We start from the raw sequence: 23,520 nt of genomic DNA, 5'->3' as shown, positions 1-23,520 counted from the left end.
TCCCCTGGACTGCAGATTGTGCAGATCTCTCCAGAGCCCTCGGGAGCACCTTCACCTATTCAGCCAGCGACTAATATCTCGTCTCGATGGCTGGGGGAGATTAGAGAGTGGAAGATAAGGAGGATTAATCTGCCTAGATCTTATTCCAGTTCTCCTGTGTCTGCAAGACCTTCTTCGAGATCCAGATCTCCCCAAAGACAGTTGGTGCGTTCTCCAAAAAGACGTGAGCGTACTCCTCCGAGAAAATCTCCATCAGTGAGGAGGCGAACTTCACCCTCTTCCAGGTCATCACGTCGACACTCTTCAAGGAGACACGATACTAGATCACCGACAAGGTCTACAAACTCAAAAAGAGGATATTCACCGACACTGTCCTCTACTCCTCCGAGTAGGATATCACCTATTGATGATGTTACCTTTAATGAAGTTCTCTGTCGTGGAGCAGCTAAGCTTAATATTGAAATGCCGGTCTCTACCACCAAGACAACGGTCATTTTCGAAACGTTGCATCAAAAGCTGACGTCAAGGCCCTTGCTTCCTCTGGTACCAGGTCTGTTGGAGCCTGCGCAGCACAAGTTTTTAACCCCAGCAGCTTTGGGAGCAGTACCTTCTCGGATCGCTAAGAAATATAAAGCACCGGACAATGATCCGTTCTTTCTGAGGGCTGAGCCAAAACCGGATTCTCGATTCTCAGCGGCACGCAAGAATCAAACAGGAGCGGCGTCATCTTCTGTGCCTCCGGATAAGGACAGTAAGGCTATGGACTCTGTAGGGAAGAGAATGTGTGCCACCTCTGCTTCCTACATGAAAGTCGCCAGTGCTTTTGCTTTGCTGGGTCGCTATGACCGCACACTATGGGACTCCATGTCTTGTTTCGCAGAGAACCTTCCTAAAGAAGACAAACACAACTTTCTTGAGATCTTACATGACGGTGGGCTAGTGGCTAACCAGGTGATTAGTGCAGCCGCTGATGCTTCGGATTTATCTACACATGGTTACGCGCATGGTGTCTGCGCCAGGCGCTCAGCGTGGTTGAGACTCACGGGTCTTAAGCCTGAGGCGCAACACCGGATTCTTAATTTGCCTTTTAATGGAACATCGCTATTCGGATCTCATGCTGACGATGAGATGTCGCAAATGAAGACAGAGCTTGATACGGTGAGAGCTGTGGGTCTTTAGAAAAGGAAGGATTTTAAGAAAAAATACCGTCCGTACGACAGGAGACAGAACCAACAGAGGGCTCAAACCCCTCAATGGTCGTCACAGCAGAATCAGGGAAGATCTCAGTTCTCCCAGCGTCGTCCTGGTAGAGGAAGAGGTGGCATTTCCAGGCAGTCTGCACCTGGAAACAAGCAACAGCAACATAAGCAATGAGTTTTTGCTTCCCCTGAGCCCGTTACCCACTCCGGTGGGGGGAAGTGTTCGTTTTTGCCTGGAAGAGTGGAAAAACATCACAGTAGATAAATGGGTGCTGAATATTGTAAAAAAAAATGGATATGTCATCAGATTCAAGTCCCCTCCACCTTCCATTCCTCATCAAAAGACTGTGACCCATCGGATTCATCTTTTGAGGCAAGAGATGCCCGCCTTAATCCTAAAGAATGCCATTGAGGAGGTCCCAAAGACACAGCGCCGACAAGGCATTTACTCCCGATATTTTCTAGTTCCAAAGAAAGGTCCAAACAAGGATTTCAGGCCCATACTAGATCTCAGGCGCTTCAATAAATTCATTCGGCGAGAAACGTTCAGGGTGCTGGCGTTACATCAAATAATTCCACTGTTGCATCAAGCGGACTGGATGTGCTCCATAGATCTTCAAGATGCTTATTTCCACATCCCCATCGCAAGTTTCTAAGGTTTTGCATCCAAACCAGTCATTTCCAATTCACAGTCTTGCCCTTCGGGCTAAAGTCATCTCCTCGCACCTTTTCAAAGTGCATGGCAGGCGTAGCGGCTTTCCTGAGGAAGAGGACATTTTCGTCCCTATCTAGACGATTGGCTGCTAAAGAGTGCGTCTCCGATTCTGCTTCAGCAACATCTGCATACATCAGCTGCGGAGACTAGGCCTTCACGTAAACTTCAAAAAGTCTATCCTCAATCCCACGCAGAGGATACACTATCTGGGCGCACTTCTGGATTCAAAGGACGCAAAAGCGTATCCTTCGGAGGAGAGATGATCAAACTTTACTGAAGACTCCTCGACCAATGGCCAGGCAGATCTCGTCTCTTCTAGGGTCCATGGCGTCTTGTATTTTCCTCGTTCCGAACGCCAGCCTGCACATGAGACCTCTGCAGCAGTCTCTGGAGGACGAGTGGTCCCAGTTTTTAAATCGTTGGGAGGACAAGCTGTCACTACCCTTGTCAGTACGGATCTCCATTCGATGGTGGATGCAGCGGAGTCATCTGGTAGTGGGAGTGTCTTTCCAAGAGGACATGCCCAGACAATCGCTGGTGACAGATGCGTCTCTTCAGGGATGGGGCGCCCATCTGGGATCGCTTCAAGTTCAAGGAGTGTGGTTAGAGAAAGAGACTGTATCATATAAACATGTTGGAACTCAGAGCTGTCCACCTAGCTCTCAAGGCTTTCTTTCCCGCGATCAAGACATCCTCCCTGCTTGTTCAAACGGACAACACAACAACGATGTACTATCTGAACAAGCAGGGCGGAACGAGATCCAGACCTCTGTCGCTCGAAGCGCAAGCAATCTGGAAGTGGCTTCTGGCTCGGGGTATGAAAATATCGGCTGTCCATCTGCCGGGTGTCCTCAACATCCAAGCAGACGACCTAAGCAGACACTTCGCAGAAGCACATGACTGGGTCTTAAAAGAAGAAGTGATCAGAGATGTCTTCCAGGCCTGGGAGACACCAGAAATCGATCTCTTTGCGGACGCCGAAAACGCAAAATGCTGCGTCTTCACGTCCAGGTACCCACAACGAGGGTCCAAGGGGAATGCTCTATGGATGGACTGGTCAGAGACATTACTCTACGCTTTTCCACCGATTCCACTCATTCCCTTGGTGATCAAGAAGCTGTACAAGTCCAAGACAGACATGATCCTGGTGGCTCCGGATTGGCCTCGCCAATTGGCCTCGCCAATGGTGGTACCAGGATCTCCTATATCTGTCCAAAGTACCGCACAGGAGGCTTCCTTGCTGTCCGTATCTGGTGACCAGAGAGAACGGCAGGGTGTTCAATCCCAACCTGCCGACCCTGAAGCTAGCAGTATGGTTCCTGAGTTTGTCCAGTATGGACATCTAGGCCTCTCGCAGGACTGTATGCACATTTTAAGAGAGGCGAGGAGAGCTTCTACAAGAAAGTCGTATGCTTTCAAGTGGAAGTGTTTTTTCATGTGGTGTGCTGCTGAAGGTCATGACCCTATTCGAGGTCAAGAACAGGTACTGTTACCATACTTACTTTCTTTGGCCAAAGCAGGCTTACAGTATTATTCTATAAAGGTCCATCTGGCAGCAATAACAGCATATCGAAAGTCCCCTGCTCAGGTTTCTTTCTTTCAAATGCCAGTTGTGAAGGATTTTCTGGAGGGTCTCAAGAAAGTGTATCCTCCTGTGAGGGCTCCCTCTCCTTTTTGGGAGCTTAATGTGGTTTTGTCCAAATTGATGGGTCCTCCATTCGAACCTATTCATAAGGCCTCACTTCAACATCTGTCGTGGAAGGTGGCCTTCCTAGTAGCTATCACTTCTGCGCGCAGGGTGAGCGAGATTCAGGCCTTTTGTGCTTCAGAACCTTATCTCGTTTTCCATGCGAATAGAGTGGTGCTTCGGACTCATCCGAGATTCCTTCCTAAGGTAGTCTCGGACTTTCACATTAACCAGTCAGTTACACTGCCTAAGTTTTTTGCTAATCCGAACACTCCAGCTGAAAAAGCTCTTCACTCTTTGGACTTAAAAAGAGTTTTGAAATTTTATCTTGATAAAACCAAGAGTGTTCGAAAGTCTGATCATTTGTTTGTGAACTACGGTCCTCTGAATACGGGCTTGCCTGCTTCTAAGAGGTCCATTTCTAGATGGATTGTGTCATGCATTATGTTATCTTATCAGTTGGCACGGAAACAGCTCCCGGGCATTCCACTAGAGGAAAGGCTGCTACGATAGCAATGCTTAAAAATGTTCCTGTTCATGAAATTTGTAAGGCAGCTACGTGGCGTTCGGTTCATACCTTTGCTCGCCATTACTGCCTTGATTCTGATACTCAGGCGGATGCTCAAGTTGGTCAAGCATCCCTGAGGAATTTATTTGGGTAATATATATTAGTATACTGTTTAGAGAGTCTGGTATTCGGCCGCAGGGTATGGGATGGCTTGCTACTCTATTCAGTGCTTATGACTATTGATGAGTATCCCCTGGAAGAGAAGGAAAAGTTACTTACCTGTAATCCTAGTTCTCTTCCAGGGGTATACTCATCAAAGTCATAAGCAACCCACCTGCCTCCCCGGGCGAATACCAGGGCTGTCTATTTTACATGTTACCCATGTGGTTTTCACACTGTTATACGCCGTCCAAAAGAACTGACCTAACTGTCACCTGTGGTGCATGATGGGAGCCTGGAGGCTCATAGAGGTCTTAAAGGCACGGCGCCTAATTTTTCTGTTACTATGCAGCCTATTTAGGCTAAGGCTGCCTCTATGTTCCTGCCTGTTTTTACCTTTGAAAATAAAGGTTGTGTGTTTCAAAGAAACCCAGGGCAGTGTTTTCTTCTTTACATTATCATATAATGTAATTTATATGTCTTTATTTAGCAAATGTAAAAGTTTTACATGCAATGATGGCAGTTTTTGAGCCTAGTATGGTGTATTTTAGGCTGCATATGTATATGCATTATATATATATATATATATATATATATATATATATATAAACAACAAATTGTCCTGTCGCAACGGGAGCTCTGTTGCGATGGGTTCTTTTTGTATTATATATATATATATATATATATATATATATATATATATATATATATATATAGGTATTCTATGCGTATTTATATGTAGATATATGCATATTATTGGCTATTGCTCCGGGGCCCCGCACGTGGGCGGGACTATTCAGTGCTTATGACTTTGAGTATACCCCTGGAAGAGAACTAGGATTACAGGTAAGTAACTTATCCTTTTTCATTACTATTTTTGCCTGACATTCAACAACCAGGGGGTCAGGAGGGTGACTGATCCGAAAGAAATATGCATTCCAAATGAATGTCAAAATGTATAAGGTTGAGGATGTGGTCTCCAACCTAAGAATGCTTTAGATGAATCTGAAAAGTGAAAACGTGGAAACAAAGCAAAAAGGGAAGCAAGAACAGGCACAAGCTAAGAAGGCATTTGCGTAACAGTGAAGTACATTACAGTGAATTAAATTACCTCTTTTGTGAAGAGATGCTAAGTTAATGTTTGCTTGTTGCTAAAGAAAACTAATCAACATGATATTAATTGGACATAGACCCATTCTGTCTTACTGTTTGTAGTACTGCTGCGTGTCAGATGTGGATCTTTACAGGATTATATGTATATAATATGCTGAAAGAAAATTGCTACAGTCTCATGTAGTGGACCTTAGGATCATGTTACGAAATGTTGTTGGATATGATTCTGTACCAGAACTCCTCACTATGCTTTTGTTGGTTCACATTTAAGAAATGTTAAGTTAACAAGTGAATTGTCTGCATAGATGCAATATTTTCCAAAGCCCACTCCCTATACCAGCTTTGTCAATATGTTTTCTTTTATGATGTCAGTGGACTTAACCAGAAAGCAGGCATTTCTTATAAGTAGTCTTTTCACACCTACCTTTGTGAATGTCCAGTGGCTTACATTTTTTAATTCCCAACTGCTTTTTCCTAGTGCTGTCAGAGCAAAGACATACTGTGTTCTGGAGCTGTGGCTAAAGGTTTGTGGTGCATCAAGTGGAGTTCTGCAAGGATCGACGCACCATTCTGATGTACTGTTGGCTCACCTCCTTGCTGACATCACACCTTCAGCGGAAACTATCAAGGTAAGAAGGACACTTTGAGACCAGGCCCTTCTGTATCCCATCGGTGAGAAATCCCATCAGTGGGAAAAAGACAGGCATGCCCATCTTTATCCTATCAGTCTGCTAGAGCCAGTTTGAGACTTTCTGCACACTAGCTTTTCTCTTTCTCTTCCTGGCAGCTATGAGGATAACTAGCCGAGCGAAGTGCAATTAGAGACCTTCATATTGCATTTGTGCCGATCTGTACACTTTTCATGAACCTGCTATTTTTTGGTCCTGCTTTGACTGACTTCGACTTTGTTTGCTGTCAGTTTTGACTACTGTGCACCGGTGTAATGGCTCTGAAATGCCCTGTGCTCAGCTAAACAGGACTCGGTGTATGTGCTCTGACCTGGAAATTGGTGTGTTCTATTGTTTTGTCCTCAATTAGCATAGCCTAACTTACTTGTAAGTCCCTAGTATGATACCAGGGGTACCCAGGGCCTGCAGGTTAGAATGTCCGTCAGGGACTGCAGCACTTGGTGGGCCATCCTGAGTGGGACAAGGTGAAATCTGGCTCCCAGTCTGTCACTGCAGTTAGTAGGTAAGTGTGTTATTAAGCAGTGTGGATGGTTAGCCTTCACTGTGTAATAATCTCACGATTCCCCAAATAGGTCCCTTTTGGAGTCCTACTAATAAATCCCTAGCTCAGTCCTGATAGTGTGGCACAAAGCGGCCATGCTTTGCTAGTGAAACATGTTAAGCATTTCAGTGTACCAACATGGACAATAAGTAATTGAAACCACTTAAAAGAAATCGGACACCAATTTATAAAGACCAACATAGCCAAAGCCAGTAGGTCTTGCTTTTGGGAGCTGATAGAGATTTTTATTTTTATGCAAGTATCTGCTGTTTTATAATAGTGCCAACTAGATCAATGTATTGGAGGATCTTACATGAGTACCAGTTACATTACACAAGGTCACATTTCTTTTTTTAAACATAGGGAAATGAAGTGATTTAACCAGGTTTGCAGGATGTTGAGCCGATGCCGAAACTTGAACTCTGTTCCTCAGTCTAAAGTCGGCAGCTCCGATCGCTTTCTTTAAGAACTGTGCTAGAATGGAATATTGGAAAATAAAAAGGTGCAAAAAACTGTTTACAATCCGCAGGGTCACAAAGAGTCAACAGGTTTCGCACATTCTTGTACGCACAGACGAAGGCACAACAAAAACTGAAGAAAACATTACACGGTTTCTCCGTATGATGCAGTCTTATGCTACTCTAGTTGTGACAGTATGAAACAATCTGCATAAAATTGACGATTTTGAATAAAGTCAATAACACAATATATGAAAAAACAGAGCAAGCAAGCTCACCCTCCAATCTTCCTCAGAGCGCGCGCATTTGTTACCGTAAAGTGTCAGGGTGACAGGCAAATGTTGCAAGCTGGTGGCCTGGATCCTTGCTGCCCTCCTTTTCAGGGCTGTGCCATGTAGTGCGTGAAAGTGAGTTATGTGATTATGGGCAGTGAAGGTGGGAGACTTGCAAGTGCCAGCCTGCCAATAACCAGAATACTGCGAGAGGGAGAGCATATTAAGCAACATGGATGGTGGAGTAGGGTGTGCTTACAGTGCCCAGGAACTCCTCATTGTATCGCGCACATTTGCAACAAAATTAAAGAAAAAAGTAGTTCTGAAAAGTTGCTAAATGGGGAGCAGTGCATACTAGTGATTGGTCCATGCTCTCAGGGAGGGCTAAACACAGGAAGAGGCATGATGCATGCATGCCCTGGACAAATGAGGAGAAAGAATATGAGAGCTACGATGGAGACAGCAAATAGGAAGCCTATAGATGGACTAAAGCCTACAAAGTATATACATGTCTCAAAGAGACAGCGCAAGTGCTGTCTAGCCAAGACCTAATAAAGCAGATTTTATTGAAATTTAGGCACCAAAATGAACACAATTGGATGAATATAACCAAAGTTATGTATTTTTTAAGGAAAAATAAATCCATGTAATTCCCTACTGTGAAACTTTAACTTTGGGGTCAATGGAGAAATTGACTAGTGGCAATCCATTACTTGCAGGTCACGTGCAGTAGAAAACACTGAGGGTGAAGGGGATGCTCTTTCCTTTGGAACTTTTCTCTGGTCCAGGACGAGTCGCAGTCGTGCAGTTGCAGGGTGGTTGCCACAGGTGCAGTCTTAGGTGCTTCATTTTTGGGTGGGTCTTAAAATCCCAGACTCTGGTCTCTTCTTTGTCCTTTGGTTGCAGGTCGATCAGATCTGAGGTTCTGGTGCCAGGTGAACCCCTTAGATCCTAGATTTTGGGGCATTAGGGGTTTGAGAGCTAGTAGCCAATGGGCTACTATCCCCAGCGGCTACTCCAACGCTGAGGTGACCACTTCCTGGATAGTGTGGCAACTTCTCTACACAGAAGCCTCTGGTCAGACACTTTTAAAGATGGCAGAGCCCTTCTTCGGGTGTACAGACCAGTTAGCTCACCTTAGGGGTGTGGTAGCCTTCTGGGGGTGTATGCCTCCTGACTATCTAATCTTTGCACCTGCCCGAGTTGCAAATGTGCCTGGGGGCAGGGCGTTGGCTTTTTCCCCCCTGGGGATAAGCCTGGTTGCCTATCGGAGTCGGTGGGAGCTTTGATGTGAGGCTTTCAGCCAGGGCACAGGAAAGACTGTGGCAACCAGGTGGGCAACCTCTAAGGAAGCCAGGGTGCATGCCACATTAAATCAGACTATGGGGAAAAGTCAGGTTTGATGAGCTAAGTTGTTTGATATCAAACATGTTACCTAAACTCCCCTAAACAGTTATAGTAGCCCCTAATGGAGCTTGCACTTATATGTCCATACCTGTAATATAATGTACCCTGACCCCTGGGCTTTGGAGGCCTACCTTAGGGGTGACTGGCATATATTAAAAATAGTGCTATGACCTTGCCACTAATGGTGAGGGCAAAGTTGAGTTCAAGTAGTTTGCACTGCTCCTGCAGTCTACAATGGAAGGCATGCTGTCATCTGTTTACTTGGGTCACTCAGTGGCACAATCAGTGCTGTAGGTCCTGTTGAACCCTCTAACTCCCATGCCCTGGGTACAACTGCTATCATTTACTAGGGACTTATAAGGGGGTTAAAGTCCCTGTCAATTGGAGTTACCAATTTATATGCACCATATTTTAGGTAGAGAACACCAACACTGTGACCTGGTTAGCAGGCTCCAGTGCATTTCGGGATCCAAAAACCTTAATCATTGGCGAAAGAAATGTGGGGGTGACCATACAAAAAGGGCACTTTCCTAAACAGGTTGAAACTGCTAACTCAACTTTGCCATTTAAAGTTAAGACAAAGCACAAACCTCCTTTTTTAATGTTTGTAAGGCTAACAAGCCCTAAGGCATGGTGCTGTGTATTGTAAAGTGAAACATATTTTTAAATATTCCAGCAGTAAAAACCCTTAATTGTCATTTTTTACTGTGGAAAGGCTAGTAGCCCCATTGTACAGTACAAAGTTGCTGGGTAGCACCCCATCCAACTTCTGAATTCAACTACTACGGTAGGTATCAAAAGAATGAGTGCATTACATCCAATTTAATGGTTACATTGAATTTAATGTTACTGGCGGGCAAAGTGCAACATAAGCAGTTGGCACTTTAGTTGTCCAAGCTTTCCAGTACCCATTTACTGATGTACACAGGACTTTCTGCACTCTTGGAGTGCGTCCTAACAACTCCCAGGAAAGGAGACAATAGAGACCTGCATGGGAGAGCAGTGCTACCTACCTCCTGCAGGAAGCCACGCAGGTGTTATCCCAAAAGGTGAGCTTCAAAGGAGATGCCGCCTTTGAAGGGCTAATGGGTAATACTTAGGAAAGGGGCTACTCTATTGATTAGGCAGACAGGCTGGCACTGGGGACACAAGAGAAGGCAGTTGTTAAACCGTTTTTTTCCAGGGGCATGTAGCCCCTTGGTAGCAGGCTAGGGAGCTCTTGAGTGTCGAGAGAGGGTTCTCGCCATCTTGGTTGTGGGCAGAATGGTGCATCCTGGAATAGCCAGATGCCATATTTCCCAGGAAGTGGTCATCAGGAGGGAGTGAATCAGGTAGTCCATTGGCTATCAACTGCATCTTACCCTGAGGGCATTTTCTGAAGGTAAATATGGCACCCAGATCTCGGATCTCGACTGTCTCTGAAGGACTGAAGAATTGCCCTGCTACACCAAGGGACCCGCAAATATGGGTTGAACCGTTGAGGACTGCACCTGGTGGCTAGCAAAGAGAGGGCATGTGCCTGCCGCCTGCTCGAGGAGAAGCACTCTCCAGAGCCCAGGCAATCCAAGGGAACTCTAAGGACTGATTGGCCTCCCGTTTGCAGCACAGTAACAAATCAGCAGAAGAAGCCTGCTGGGGCAAGTAGGTAGCCGCTACCATGCCGATGTGCAGCACAGAGTACTAAGACATGACGCTGAGTTTCACCTGAGTTCGTTGAGCACAAGAGTGCTGTCTTGTAGTTGCTGTGACCCTCAGAAGGAAAGTTATCGACCTACGAAGGATTGGCCTCTGACCACAGCAGTTGGCGGCTTGTAGTCCAGTGACGACTGGATTTTGGCCAGACCATAGAACACTTCTTAGGATGTTGATCCTACAACCAAGACCCCCTCATCACCATCATGGACTGAGGCATGCCTACGGGTAGACCCCTGTCGACTGCGTCGCATTAGCGCATCTTCAGAGTCCTTAATCCCTTGCATCGGGATCACTCCCTAGGATTCCATTGCAACCCAGAGAAAGTGCTGAAGGACTGCTTCACCTATGGAGGTAACTGTTCTTCAGGACCTTGCTGGTCCCGCTGACTGGCTCCCTGCCAGAGTCGGTCGCCCCAAGTACTTGCAACCGACTGCAAAAAGTTTGTAAAGTGGCCAATTTAACTTTGCCAAGGCTTGTTCACGGTTGAGTGAAATTGCACAGATTTATTTATTTTATTGCTTGTAAAATCTATATCTCTGGTACCCTCCAGTGGATCTTTTCCATTCTTGTGTCTAAAAATGTATAAAAATGCAGTCTCTTTTTCTAAATCGGCGTCAGATTTCTTGTGTCGTGTGGATTTCTTCTTCAGTTTTGATGCTGTTTAAATGCTTAACACATGTCCCTCTTTGCAAGCCTTGTTACTTGGAACCACAGCTAGCAAGCTTTGACAGGAGGGTTTTCCAGAAGAAACCTACTGGAACTACAGGTGTTGGTATGTGTATTACATGATGAGGTAGCACAACCACACAATATAATAATCCCATTTCCTCACAATGCTTAAATTGGACATTGAGAAACTAACACATAAACTAAGGTGCAAAAACAAACCTGTAGAAAGTTGTGGACCTCTGCTCCATGTCATACAGGGGCATTATTAAAGAGAACTCCAATGGTTGTATTTAGATAAAGCGTAATCTTTTTCTTTCTAACGGCTATGTAGGTGGCATTTTATGAACTCTATGTGAATCTCTAACTATTGCAGGGTAAACCCTTTTCCAATACAAAATGTACTTTGTTTCTTACCATCTTAATTCCTGTATGGGAATTCCTTAACCCCTCTGTTGCCCTTTGGGTTTCTTAATATTAGGTCATTGTGAAGGGCATTCCAGAAATAGTTCAGACAGGAAAAAAAGGCACTGACAGGACTATGCTTCATGGAACTGCGGTAGCTGCAGACAAGTTTGCAGTGTTTAGCTTTTCAAGTACCTAATTTTATTACTGACTTTAAAACTACCTACCTCTGTTGCGTGTGCGCTGACTCTTTTAGTGTTAATGCATGTCCCTATAACAGGTTCAGTCACAGACCAGTATCTCAGATGAGAAGCTATGAATACTGTAGCTGGTAGAGATATTGCTTCTATGCAACTTGCATGAATGATCATTTGTTAGACCTTGAAGGGATGGCTAGGATTAAATTGAGAGGGTTCTCTTGCTATAGCACTGAAAATGTGGAAATAGGTGGATTTTTGTGTTTGATGTTGTGTTTTATTTTGTTTATTTAAACCTAGGCCCGACTGGATTGCAGGCGGTACTGGGAAGCATAGTTTGTGAAGTATAGTTTGTGAAATACTGTATGCCTCAGTTTGTGTAGCAAACCCTCACATTTTAACACTAGTTGCAAGTAAAAAAAAGATTTTGATGGATACCATTGTTATGTTGCTGGAATTTTAATGACTCTGACAAGCCAACAAATTGTAGAGGAAACAGATGACTACAGGCATACTGCTACATTATAGCCTTTCCTCTTTCACAGCTTTTTACTGGTTGTAGATGGCTGAAAATAGACAGCCAGAGAAAACAACTCTCTTATGGCTATCACCACGCCTGCACTTCATGATCATGCTTTAAGCATACCAAAATGTACATTCCTTTAAGAAACTAGAGCCTCCAAATTCTAAAGGAGTTGTCATTATCAATCTCTGCATTGGCCAGAGTCCAATTCTTTCTTATAGGCAGAATCTTTGACTATTCATGTTCTCACAAACATTCTTTACAAATGCCATGTAACAGACTAGCTCTTCCACCATAGGTCTATTGCACATGAACATAGTACCTGTCTGCAAATGTGCTTTGGAGCCTTATAAGGAGAATGAAGCTCGGTATAAGAGTAACTACAAAACAATAATTTAGTGCATGCTGCTTAACCGAAACTGCTGACTTGCAGACTCACCGCCACCAAAAACACTCTACTGCAAATGTATGACTTTTCTCAGCAGGGCAGACTCCATTTTTTAACCCAGTTTGTGTTGGCTCAGATGGTCTCTCTGTCCAACTCAGAAATCCATTTCATACACAATACTTTTGTTGAAATGTAACTTATTGTGTGGGCACTTACTGGCGTACATTTAGCGAGCTGCTAAGAAGATGCACAGACCGTACTATACCCTTTGACTGGCCCGAGTACCTTTTACATCACTTCAGGAGACACCCCAAAGATAAGGTGTCGTCCCGTTTCCTGGACCTGGGGCTGGTGGTGGCGAAGCGCCTCCTTACCAGGAGGTGGAAGGCGCGGGACCCGCAATTTGCACGGGCGTGGGCTTCCTCCGTCCAGGCGTGGGCCCGGGCAGAGTGGACCGCCATACATAGGGAGGAAACAATGGTACTCCGGAAGTAGCCCATAGTGGAACGCTGGGAGCAAATGCTTAACACATTACAGCCCCGGAGTTTGCATCAGGGCAGGAGCATCATGGTTCAGTACACTTTGGGCGAACATCCCATGTCTGATTAGTTGCACGACCTGAACATTGTAAACATAGCATAATGTGATGATGTGCCTATGCTTCTATGACCGATGTGCCTGTCACTGAGCTCGCATTGATGATGCTTCTAATCCACTATGTAACCCCAAATGCCAATAAAACAGATTTGACAAAAAAAAAGAAATTTAACTTATTGTGGCTAATAAAAGACAGTTTTACTATGCTTTTGAACCTTTAGCTGTGTATTAAAAATTCAGAATTTACATCTTTTATAACTCTCTTGTTGTGCTCCTTTCTAGTGTCAACTTTCTCTGAGCTTTTAGCCACAAACAAGTGCTATTTCTTTCCCCCAGTCTGTGGTATGTGGCTTAGAAACATGGCACAATTCTGTATCTTTGTATAATCCTTAGTTGCCCAGGAAGGCCTGAAAAGTGTAGTGAACCGCAGCTGGTAATTTCTGAGCTCTCCTCAAGCAGTTTTTTTTTTTGTTTTGTTTTAAGCATTTTTATTTGCATTTGTTTTTTCCTAATGCAGTGCAACAGACATGTCATCCTTGGTCAACCTTTCCCGGCCCCCCTCCCAAGCAGTTTTTATTTTTGAAGTTCTGATTAGCTGCCAAAAGCCAGTCAGAATAGTCTTAACACATGACCCTGTCTTTATTGCTTAAAAGTTTTCTTTTGTTATAACTATTATAAATATGCTCTGGCAGACAATCAGAATGCCTGTTGGCAGCCTACACCTTTCTAGACTACTCATTATGGCATGTTGTGAGCTCTCAAACAAGCTTTTAGCACTCTGTTTCTCTTTCTAGGTTTATTCTATTAATGTAATGTTACATACATAAAGATATGTACAGGCAGCCCGAACAAAGGACCTTTTCTGGTTCTGGCATGAGCATTGCTTCTTCTAGTTTGCATGCAGATCTTTTTCTTTTTGAAGTTCCAGTTTAATTCCACAGGTGAACAAAAATAAAAAAAATTGGCTTATTAGTTCAGATTCACATTTAGGTTTTGAATATCGTATCACCCAATCCTGCCATGTGCCATTGTTCAGAGTCACCCTTGCCTGCAGGCCACTGCTTTCCCTGAGAGTCAAAGTATAAACAAGCATTGGCATAGCCAATATGTCTCGCCTTTGGGACCATATAAGTATTTAGCCATGCGGAGCCGGCTATGACCGATAATAATAGATTGGGGGCAGGTGTGGTTGGTGCGTCTTTAATATATTCTGTGCAGGACAACTTTGATGTAGGTGGGCACAAACTGACCATCTATGCAGGAAAAGATGGGGGTGAGGGGGGGTCTCTGTGCTGTGTGCTTGTGACATGTACATGTGTGCACATATTGTGTGCACGACGCGCTAGCGGGCATGGGCTCCGTTATAACTGATTGTGTGCACAGACAGAGTTTGCTGTTGGTGCACAAGAGGGCTGTTTACAGACTGAGAGTGGCAGCAGGAGCGGGTAGTATCCTGCCAGTCATTGAATGAACAGGGCGCTTGCTCTGCGGCATGCGGAAACGCAAGTTGAGGCATGCTTCTTGCTATCTCGCCTGTGCCTCTTGCTCGCAAAGTGCTGTGCCTCTCCTCTGCCCGGTTACAGATGTTCACTTACAGCAGCCGCCAGAGCGGAAGAGTTATTGTCTGGGCGTGGCATCTATTCTCACTGGGGACTGTGCTGTCACTGGGGCACCTCACTCCCTGGGGACACGGGAGGGGGGGTTGTTGCACAGGTCCCCTTTATAGGCTGAAGTGACTCGGACCGGCAGCACTGGGACTGCTGATAGATTTTTTTGGGGGGGGATGGGGTGTGTGGAGGAGGGGAAATAATCTTGGAGCTATGTGTCACATCGGTAACAGTAGTGTGCACCCTCTGCGTGTGCTTAGTTTGTGGTAGTTGAACCTGTACCTTGCATATGGATAGGGCAACACTTGCAGATCATCAACCGTTTCATTAAGTTTCTTTTGTTGTGCTTCACTAAACTGTTGTCCCGGGGTGCAGTGCCCACTACTCCGTATCAGAGCAGTGGAAGTGAGACAAGAACCACCACTGCTGCCTTATGGTGCAGTGGGATACAAGAAAGAGGCAAGGAGCACTGACCGCCGGGCATTTCCCGATGGACTAGAGCCACGGTCTCCGCCTCTTCCCTTCCTCTATCCGAAATGGGTAGGCTGACCAGTTTAAGGTTTAAACCTATAATAACGGATAATACCCCACCGAAAGGGATATAGCCCTCACCAGTGTAAATATATCAACACTGAAAAAACAGCTGCGGAACCACAAACTAAATGCCATTCAAAGAAAGGAAAGGAGAGTGAAAGGGTCATTTTTTTCTTGAGGAGCCCTGAAATACTGGACCTGCTCCCTTTTGTACCCACAACAAAGAAGGTGACTCCAAGGGTCATAAGGCTAACTTCCTGTTCAAGCTACCGAGTACAATAAACTAAGAGAGTCCTGTCCTTCAAATGGTCATCTGACTAGTAAAAACTGGACCCTACTTTTGGCCTCTGCCAGACACCCTGTGTGTCTATAAGGGCCTCCTCTGTAGTCCTGCAGTGGTGGATTGAACCTTAAAGGACTAAAGTCATAAGGTCAAATCTTTGACCATGATAAATCTGGTTGATGTATCCGATCCGCGCAACATCGCAGTCTGCATCAAATTGCACCTGGATACTGGTCTATTGAAATCATTGACTAACGTTGGCACTTTGTGCTTCTTGCCTTCATCCCAAATCGAGGATTTAAACGTTCATATCTTTTGTTCTTCTAGTTGGATTGTTATTTTATTTGGTTTATTACATTTTACTCTATTTTGTCTAATTGTATTTTTGCTGTTTTTCGTTTTGGCTTGTTTACTGGTTTGGTACTACAAAAATACATTTCACGTTGCTCTAAGTTAATCCTTTATGCTCTCTGCCACAGCTATCACAGAGTTAGATAAGGTTAATTTTGTCACTTTGAGGGCTCACCCCGAAAAGGGTAGTCACCCATCCCATTAATAATTTCTTACAGGCTGGGGGCGTGGCTTGGACGGCAGGAGGAATGGCCGCCTGAACCGAGTGCTCCGCGGAAAGGGAGAGCGAGCTCGGTGTTACCTCTGCTCCCAGCGCCGCGATTCGGCCCAGAACGAAGGCATCTATAAACGGACCCTCACTGCACTCTCCGATGCCCTGAAATCGGGCGGCGATCATTTTTCAGGGACTTTATTGGCCTTTGGTCGGCAACACTACCCTCGTCCCGGGCTCTGCTCAAAATGGCGGCGCCCTGTCGCGAATGCAGCGCCTGACCTCCGAGGGAGCTGAAGGTGCTCAGACTGGTTTCAACGACCCCCGCCAGAGGTATAGTGTTCACAGCCCTTAAATAACTCTCGGCCAATGTCTAAATGCTGCCGTAGGGAGCTAGATGACCGGCTGGGAAGGTTTCAACCGGCTCCATGCGCCTGACCCTAAAATGGCGGCGTCGTCATCTCGAAGATCATTCACACCGACCCACGGTGAGTCTCTGGGCCACTCTCAAGCCCATCCACTACCATCCTTCTGCCATATGGAGTCTTGTCATCCTTTCAAGTGAAGGCACGTGCAGCCCTACCTGCCTCGCCACATTTGTCTTCGAATGCCTGTGTCTGTGCCACTTTAGTAAGCCCACGTGGGAACTAATATCCGACCTCATTGTCACTGGGAAGCACTAACTCCCTGGGAGGAGATACATTATAAGGAGTTACTGGAGCGGCGCACGTCTTCAGATGTGCACTAATCGTTCTCGGCGCCCTGCCTCCTGCTTCTCCATAATCTAATAAGTCAGGGTCACACGTCAATTGGAGCCTGGTCCTGTCCACTGAGGTGCTCACAGAGGCCTAAGTAATCCTGCAATCGTCCTTCCTTTCAAGAGGGTACCCATTTTCGACAGCCAGCAGTGTCTTCCTACAGTATTTAAGGTCTGGCTGGTCCCCAGCACACACGCGATTATCTCCCAGAAGTACTGGTAGTTCCACAGCCGTCTCTTCCCACAAAGGCGTCCAGCCTCATCATCCTGCGGGGTCCTCCTATAGTGGCTAGGGTCGAGCAGGCTCCCAACGAAAACGTACATATCCCAGGCAACAATGGCGAATATAGAGGGCAGAAACAACCCTAAAAAGCCGAAACCAGATTCTCTTTTGGACTCACCCATCAAAAGTAAGGCCGATATGGCAGCCAATATGGAAATGATTCTCAGGAAGTTGGCAGATCTACATGAACTTTCTAAATCCACCAAATCCAATACCGACTCAATGCAACTTGAGCTCACTGCGATCAGAGCCGATATTATTGTAATTAACACGGGCCTGGGCGCGGCTGAACAAAGGATAAGCGACCTGGAGGACGTCTCGAAACAATCAATCTCCAAAATCAAATGTCTAGAAAAGACTACGGAGGAGCTGAAACGCCACAACGCGGAGTTAGAGGACAGGAACAGAAGAGGTAACATCAAAATTTTTGCCGTTCCAGAGAATTCCGAAAAAGATGCGGATTCCTGCGTGGCATTCCTCGTGTCATGGATTCCCATGATTACCAAACTGGTTTTTCCGCACGGCCTTGAATTGGACAGGGCGCACAGGATCCCCACCTTCGCTACCAAGAACTCCAAGGGCCCCAGACCGATGATCTGCAAACCGCTCAGATTTCAGCACGTAGAGATGATTCTTCAATTCGCAAGAAGAAACCACTCCATCACATGGGAAGGCCACAGAATCATCTTCACACAAGACTACTCTAGAGATACGGTTTCAATCCGCAAAGGTTTCCTGGAACTCAGAGACAGACTCCGATCCAAAAGCATTCCTTTTTCCTTTGCTGGACCAGCGAAATTCAGAGTTGTACTCAATGGCCACCCGAGATTCTTCACAGACCCCCAAAGTCCTTGCTGACCTTCTGGAAGACCGTCGCGAACAAGAAATGGATCTGGCGTTAGGCCTCTCGAACAAGAGGAAGACATGATTTCACCCGCATTTAGGCTCAACCTCAGGTGTCACTGTGTCATTGTCATGCCACCCTCATTCCTATCTCTCATATTCCGTCTTCATAAATGAGGCACTGCGCTTCACTGTTCGCCATACTGCATAATATGTCTAGTGCTCATGCTAATGAGTCATTTTTCCATTGCTGGTCACCTCCCTGCGGCTGCAGGTACCCACATCTGTACCGTGAGTAGGCTCTGAGCCCCATTACACTGTTATACTTACGGGTACTACCTATAGTCTATTTCACTATCTCGTAAATTTAGTTATCTGTGGTGGGAGAGACTGTAGTCCTAAGGCAGACTTAATGCAAATAGGTCTGTGCCGGATAGAGTGATGTAATTTCAATGTAGTTTGGTTGTTCTGTACTGCTCTGTAATGTTCTTTATTGCTCGCCGTCACAGTTAGTTATAGGTGCTATAGTTATCTCCATCTCACCTTCGTTTGTAATGCCTTTGCTCCATTTTCACCGTACATCCTTGCTGTTAATGTTCACGGTCCTCGCCGTTCATCGTCACGGCAGTTGGTAATAGTTATAATATGTAAAGTTACCGAGATTAATACCAATATTGTATTATCTTAAGCTAGGGAAGCTACTAATTACCATCTATATATCCCTAATTTCCACCTTGCACGGGACTGCCGTCGCACTCCCGATGTACGTACTTGGGGGGAGGGGGGGGGTTCAGGGGGAAGGGGTTGGGGTTGGGGGAGGGGGGGGGGGGGGTTGGGAGGGGAGAAAATGGAGCTGAAAGAGTCCGAAGAGTTTTATTCTTCTGTTATGCTCTGTGCTGTTTTGTTCTTATGTTTACCTATTCCACAAAAGTCAATTGTATGTCGTTGCAGTCCACTATACCTTCACACACTGTCCCTTACGATGTCCGCACTCTGCAGCTTGGGGAGTTACCCATTGCCTATCACAGATCACAGCGCACTATCTCAGCGGCGTTCCTCAAACACGATGGCTAAGACAAACTCACTAGCCGATGACCTCACGATAGTCTCTCTCAATGTTAAAGGCCTAAACCATCCTGTAAAGAGGAGGAAAGTTCTTGAGTATATTACCAAATCCAAGGGGGACATTATTTTACTACAAGAAACCAAACTGTCCGAGGACGACCTACGCTTCCTGAACATCCATTGGGCGTCACACATCCTGTCTTCACCTGCACCACACAAAAAAGGAGGGGTTATCACCATCTTAGCGAAAAAAGCAAACCTTACTCTAGTCTCACACTCCCACGACGAAGTAGGCAGACTCTCCATTACTAATCTTCTCAGGGAGGACGACCCCATTCATGTACTAAATATCTACGGCCCTAACGCAGATGACCCAGTCTTCTGGGATTCTGTCTCCCGCTCTTTAGAACCTATCCCTACAGATGACCTGTTGATAGTGGGAGGTGACTTTAATCACCCCCTGGACCCAATCCTCGATAGGCAATCTAAATGTGCCTTCCACCCCTCCCGCTCACATGACTCCCTCCTTCGCCTATGTGATAGATACCACCTGAAAGACTCATGGCGCCTACAAAACCCAGACGGTAGGGATTACACGTTTTTCTCTGCACCACACAATTCCTATTCACGTATCGACTTCATTTTGGTCTCAAGTCCCTTCACTCACCTTATAGAGGAGACAGAGATAACCCCCAAATTGGTCTCTGATCACGCATATATCCGCACCAAACTGGCTGGTTCCAGATCGATTCTCCCACCGAGGAGATGGCGCTTCAATGACTAGACGCTTTCAGACGCCAAGAACAAGTTAATAATATCGGACGCAATTGAGGAATATCTTTCGATAAATGACACCCCCGACACTACACCTACCACCCTGTGGGATGCTCTGAAGGCCACAATTCGAGGGGCCATCATCACTATTAGGGCAAGGATAAACAAAGCGCTCAATAAAGAACTTGAAGCTCTAGAGCATCAGATTGGCGCCTTGGAAGCCCAACACAAATCCAACCCGCTTAACTCTACAGTTTTAGATACGTTAACCAAGAGAAAATACAAATATAACACCATCACCAGCAAACGGGCGGGGGTATGGATTAATCGCTTCAAGGCCCTAAAACTGTGCGAGGGCAACAGAGCAGGGAAACTGTTGGCCTCCTACCTCAAGCATAAACAAAAACTGACTACCATATCGTCCATTAAAGATTCAAACAACGTGACTCACACCAAACAGTCTAACATCCTTCACACTTTAAAAAAATTCTACGAAGATCTGTACAAAAATGACAAAATATTAGATGAATCAGCCTGCGGGGACTACCTCAATTCACTTCACCTCCCAAAACTTTCTGATTCTGACAGATCCCATCTGGACACCCCAATCTCTGGTTCAGAAATCAAAGCGGCAATTAACACCCTGAAGAATAATAAGGCCCCCGGCCCAGACGGCTTCACCGCACCCTTTTATAAGGCCTTTGCAGACCAAATCAGTCCCCCGCTTCTTAAGCTCTTTAACTCAACTGCAAACAATGGCAGTGTTTCTCCCTCAATGAGTGAGGCCACGATTATAGTATTGCCAAAAGAAGGGAAGGACCCAATACTCACTAAAAATTACCGCCCCATATCCCTGATAAATCTGGATTACAAGATTTATGCTAAGATCTTAGCGACCAGACTAAACTCCATTCTACACAAATTAATTAGCCCCTCGCAGGTTGGCTTCCTTAAGAATAGGATGTCCAACGACAACACAAGACTACTATGTCATATTCTAGAAAAAGCAAAATCCTCTCTCGCGCCAATGGTAGCAATAACTTTGGACGCGGAGAAGGCCTTTGACAAGGTCTCATGGTCATTTCTACGCCAGTGTATGTACTCTTTCAACCTTGGCGAATCCTTTACCAAGATGGTGATGGCCCTCTACTCTGCTCCTTCGGCCAGGATAGCTATAAACGGCACCCTTTCGGAGCCGTTCCGCCTATACCAGGGTACCAGACAGAGCTGCCCTCTCTCACCAGCTCTCTTCCTACTAGCCCTTGAACCCCTCATTACAGATATCAAAAACAACGGTGACATTGCAGGTGTTTCCTTTGGGGACACGCGAGTCAAATTAGCAGCATATGCAGACGATATCTTGATCGCGACGGAAAATCCTGCTAATTCCATTGCCGCTCTAATGTCCACAATAGACAAATACTCCTCCCTTTCCGGATACAAATTAAATAGGGATAAATCTGAAGTAAAACCTCTTAATGTCCACACGCCGAGGGAAGTGCTGGGCGATTCCGGCCTACTCTGGCAAACAGGAGTGATTAAATATTTGGGGATTGAGTTCACGGACGAGTTATTGAGCACCCTTAAACATAACGAAAACAAAACCCTGGCCAAAATCAAAAGTCTATTGGACGGATGGTCACCCCGTTTCCTCACCTGGGAGGGACGTATTGAAACCATAAAAATGATGATATCCCCCCTGGTTAACTACCTCGTCACGATGCTCCCACTCGTCCTCTCCAAAGAATTCCATTCCAAATTGGATAAAAACATCTCGGCATTTCTTTGGCAGGGCAAAAAAGCAAGAATAAGTTTAAAAAAGCTTCGCTTGGACAAAAAACTAGGTGGAGTCAACCTGGCGGATTTTAAAACCTACCAAATAGCCTTTTTAGCAAAACAGGGATCGCACTGGATATCCTCCCAGCCTAACTATAGCCCAGTATGGCTCTCTGTGGAAAAATCTATACTGAAGGGTCTCAGCCCTTGCGCCCTACTCACCATCAAACCAAGTCCCAACCTAGGCCCGGGCCCTATCTTCAAAAACACTAAAATGGCTCTTTTAAAAGTCAGTAAGTACCTACCTCAACAATTCCGACAATCGCATTGGGAGTCATTATGGTATAACACCGCCATTACATACAAAGGGAAACCCCTAAACTACCCCTCCTGGATAGACAGTGGGGTAATATTCCCTCACCAACTCGTCGAAAACGCACTCCCACTAACCTTTAAAGAAATTCAGGATAAGTTCCGACTCAAACATATTGAGTTCTATAACTTCCTACACATTAAAGTAGCTCTAACGAAGGCTGACCTGAAGGCGGTCACTCCCTCCCTTCTAGGCTTATTCGCCTCCCTTAACAAACTGGGACACCAAGTTTCTAGACTGTATAAATTAATGCGCCCTCAATCGTCCTCCCTAAATACACCTCTCCAACGCTACTGGGACTCATTCTCCTCCACACCTAACTCAGACGCAATCTGGGCCAGTACTTGGGAGTCCACCACCCGCCACAAAATATGCCCCACACTATCACAGACCAAGTTCTGGCTTCTACATAAAGCCTTCTGGACACCCAGGAGGTTGTTCCTGCATAAAATCAAGTCCGATGACACGTGTTGGAACTGTTCAGGGGAGGGAGGAGATCTGGAACACCTAATCTTCAAATGCCCCTGTGTTACCTCGTACTGGGACAGAATCTTTGGTTTTATTAAGGACGTCCTCCACATTACACTACCAAGAGAATTCTCGACGCTAGTTCTAGGTTTTGCCAAAGCCATCACACTAAATGATGACAACAAAGTCCTACTGGACCTACTGCTGACGGCTGGGGTTAAAATCATACTTAATAACTGGAAAAGCACGAATAAAGCCTCCTTTCCCCACTGGTTGAATTGGATATCCTACTTGAGAGGTGCTGACAATATAGCCTTAACCTCCACGCCGTGGAGACCACCACTAAGGAAACTCTGGTCCTCACTAGATGATCATTTTGACTCACACAAACCTCCTTGAATCTTGAATACAGGGCACTCAGAGCGCTTCATCACATAGGGCTCATTCTGTATGTCGGCCAGACTAGGTTTTAAACACTCTTCGCCACAGTTTGAGGACTTCATCTTACCCATGTATCATAGGTTTGGTTTACGCAATAGTATGACTTATGTTACATCTGCTCTTGTGTGTTGATGCCAATTCCTTTCCAGGTCAGAATATACAAGCCACCGAGTAACCATGGACACAACTCTCCTCTAGCGGACAAAGGTCATTTTATGTGGAACCTTGTTTATCGCACTGGTATTATTGTATACGAGACTCGCTTTGTTTTACTGTTACCAAATCTTTTATTTTTTTATTTTCCTATTCGTATGATTTTTCTATCACTGTTCTGTAACTAATAGTATTGCAATCGACTACTTCTTGTAATGATGTCTCTTTACAGCTCCTAATAAAAAATCTTTGAACACAAAAATAATTTCTTACAGGCTCCCATTGAGAAAGATGTATTTGTCTCTATTAGTTCCCAGTTTAACAACTTCTTTGACCCTCTCAGTAACAACTACTTAGAATTCATGGAGGACAACCATGTCGA

The 23,520-nt window shown here is 45.4% G+C and overlaps 1 protein-coding gene across 1 annotated transcript in view; it reads left to right on the top strand.

Annotated features, from left to right (window-relative positions):
* Window positions 1-23,520, top strand: part of PELP1 (proline, glutamate and leucine rich protein 1) — a 394,967-nt gene that overhangs the window by 246,537 nt on the left and 124,910 nt on the right. The window contains exon 12 of the mRNA XM_078670231.1: window positions 5,860-6,010. Within this exon, the coding sequence (XP_078526357.1) occupies window positions 5,860-6,010 (151 nt within the window). The remainder of the gene's footprint in view (window positions 1-5,859; window positions 6,011-23,520) is intronic.

The sequence above is a fragment of the Lissotriton helveticus genome, chromosome 12 (assembly GCF_964261635.1).
Source record: "Lissotriton helveticus chromosome 12, aLisHel1.1, whole genome shotgun sequence".
Classification (NCBI taxonomy): Eukaryota; Metazoa; Chordata; class Amphibia; order Caudata; family Salamandridae; genus Lissotriton; species Lissotriton helveticus.
Note: the sequence above shows the minus strand (reverse complement) of the source record. Positions and strands in the feature narration are given on the sequence as shown.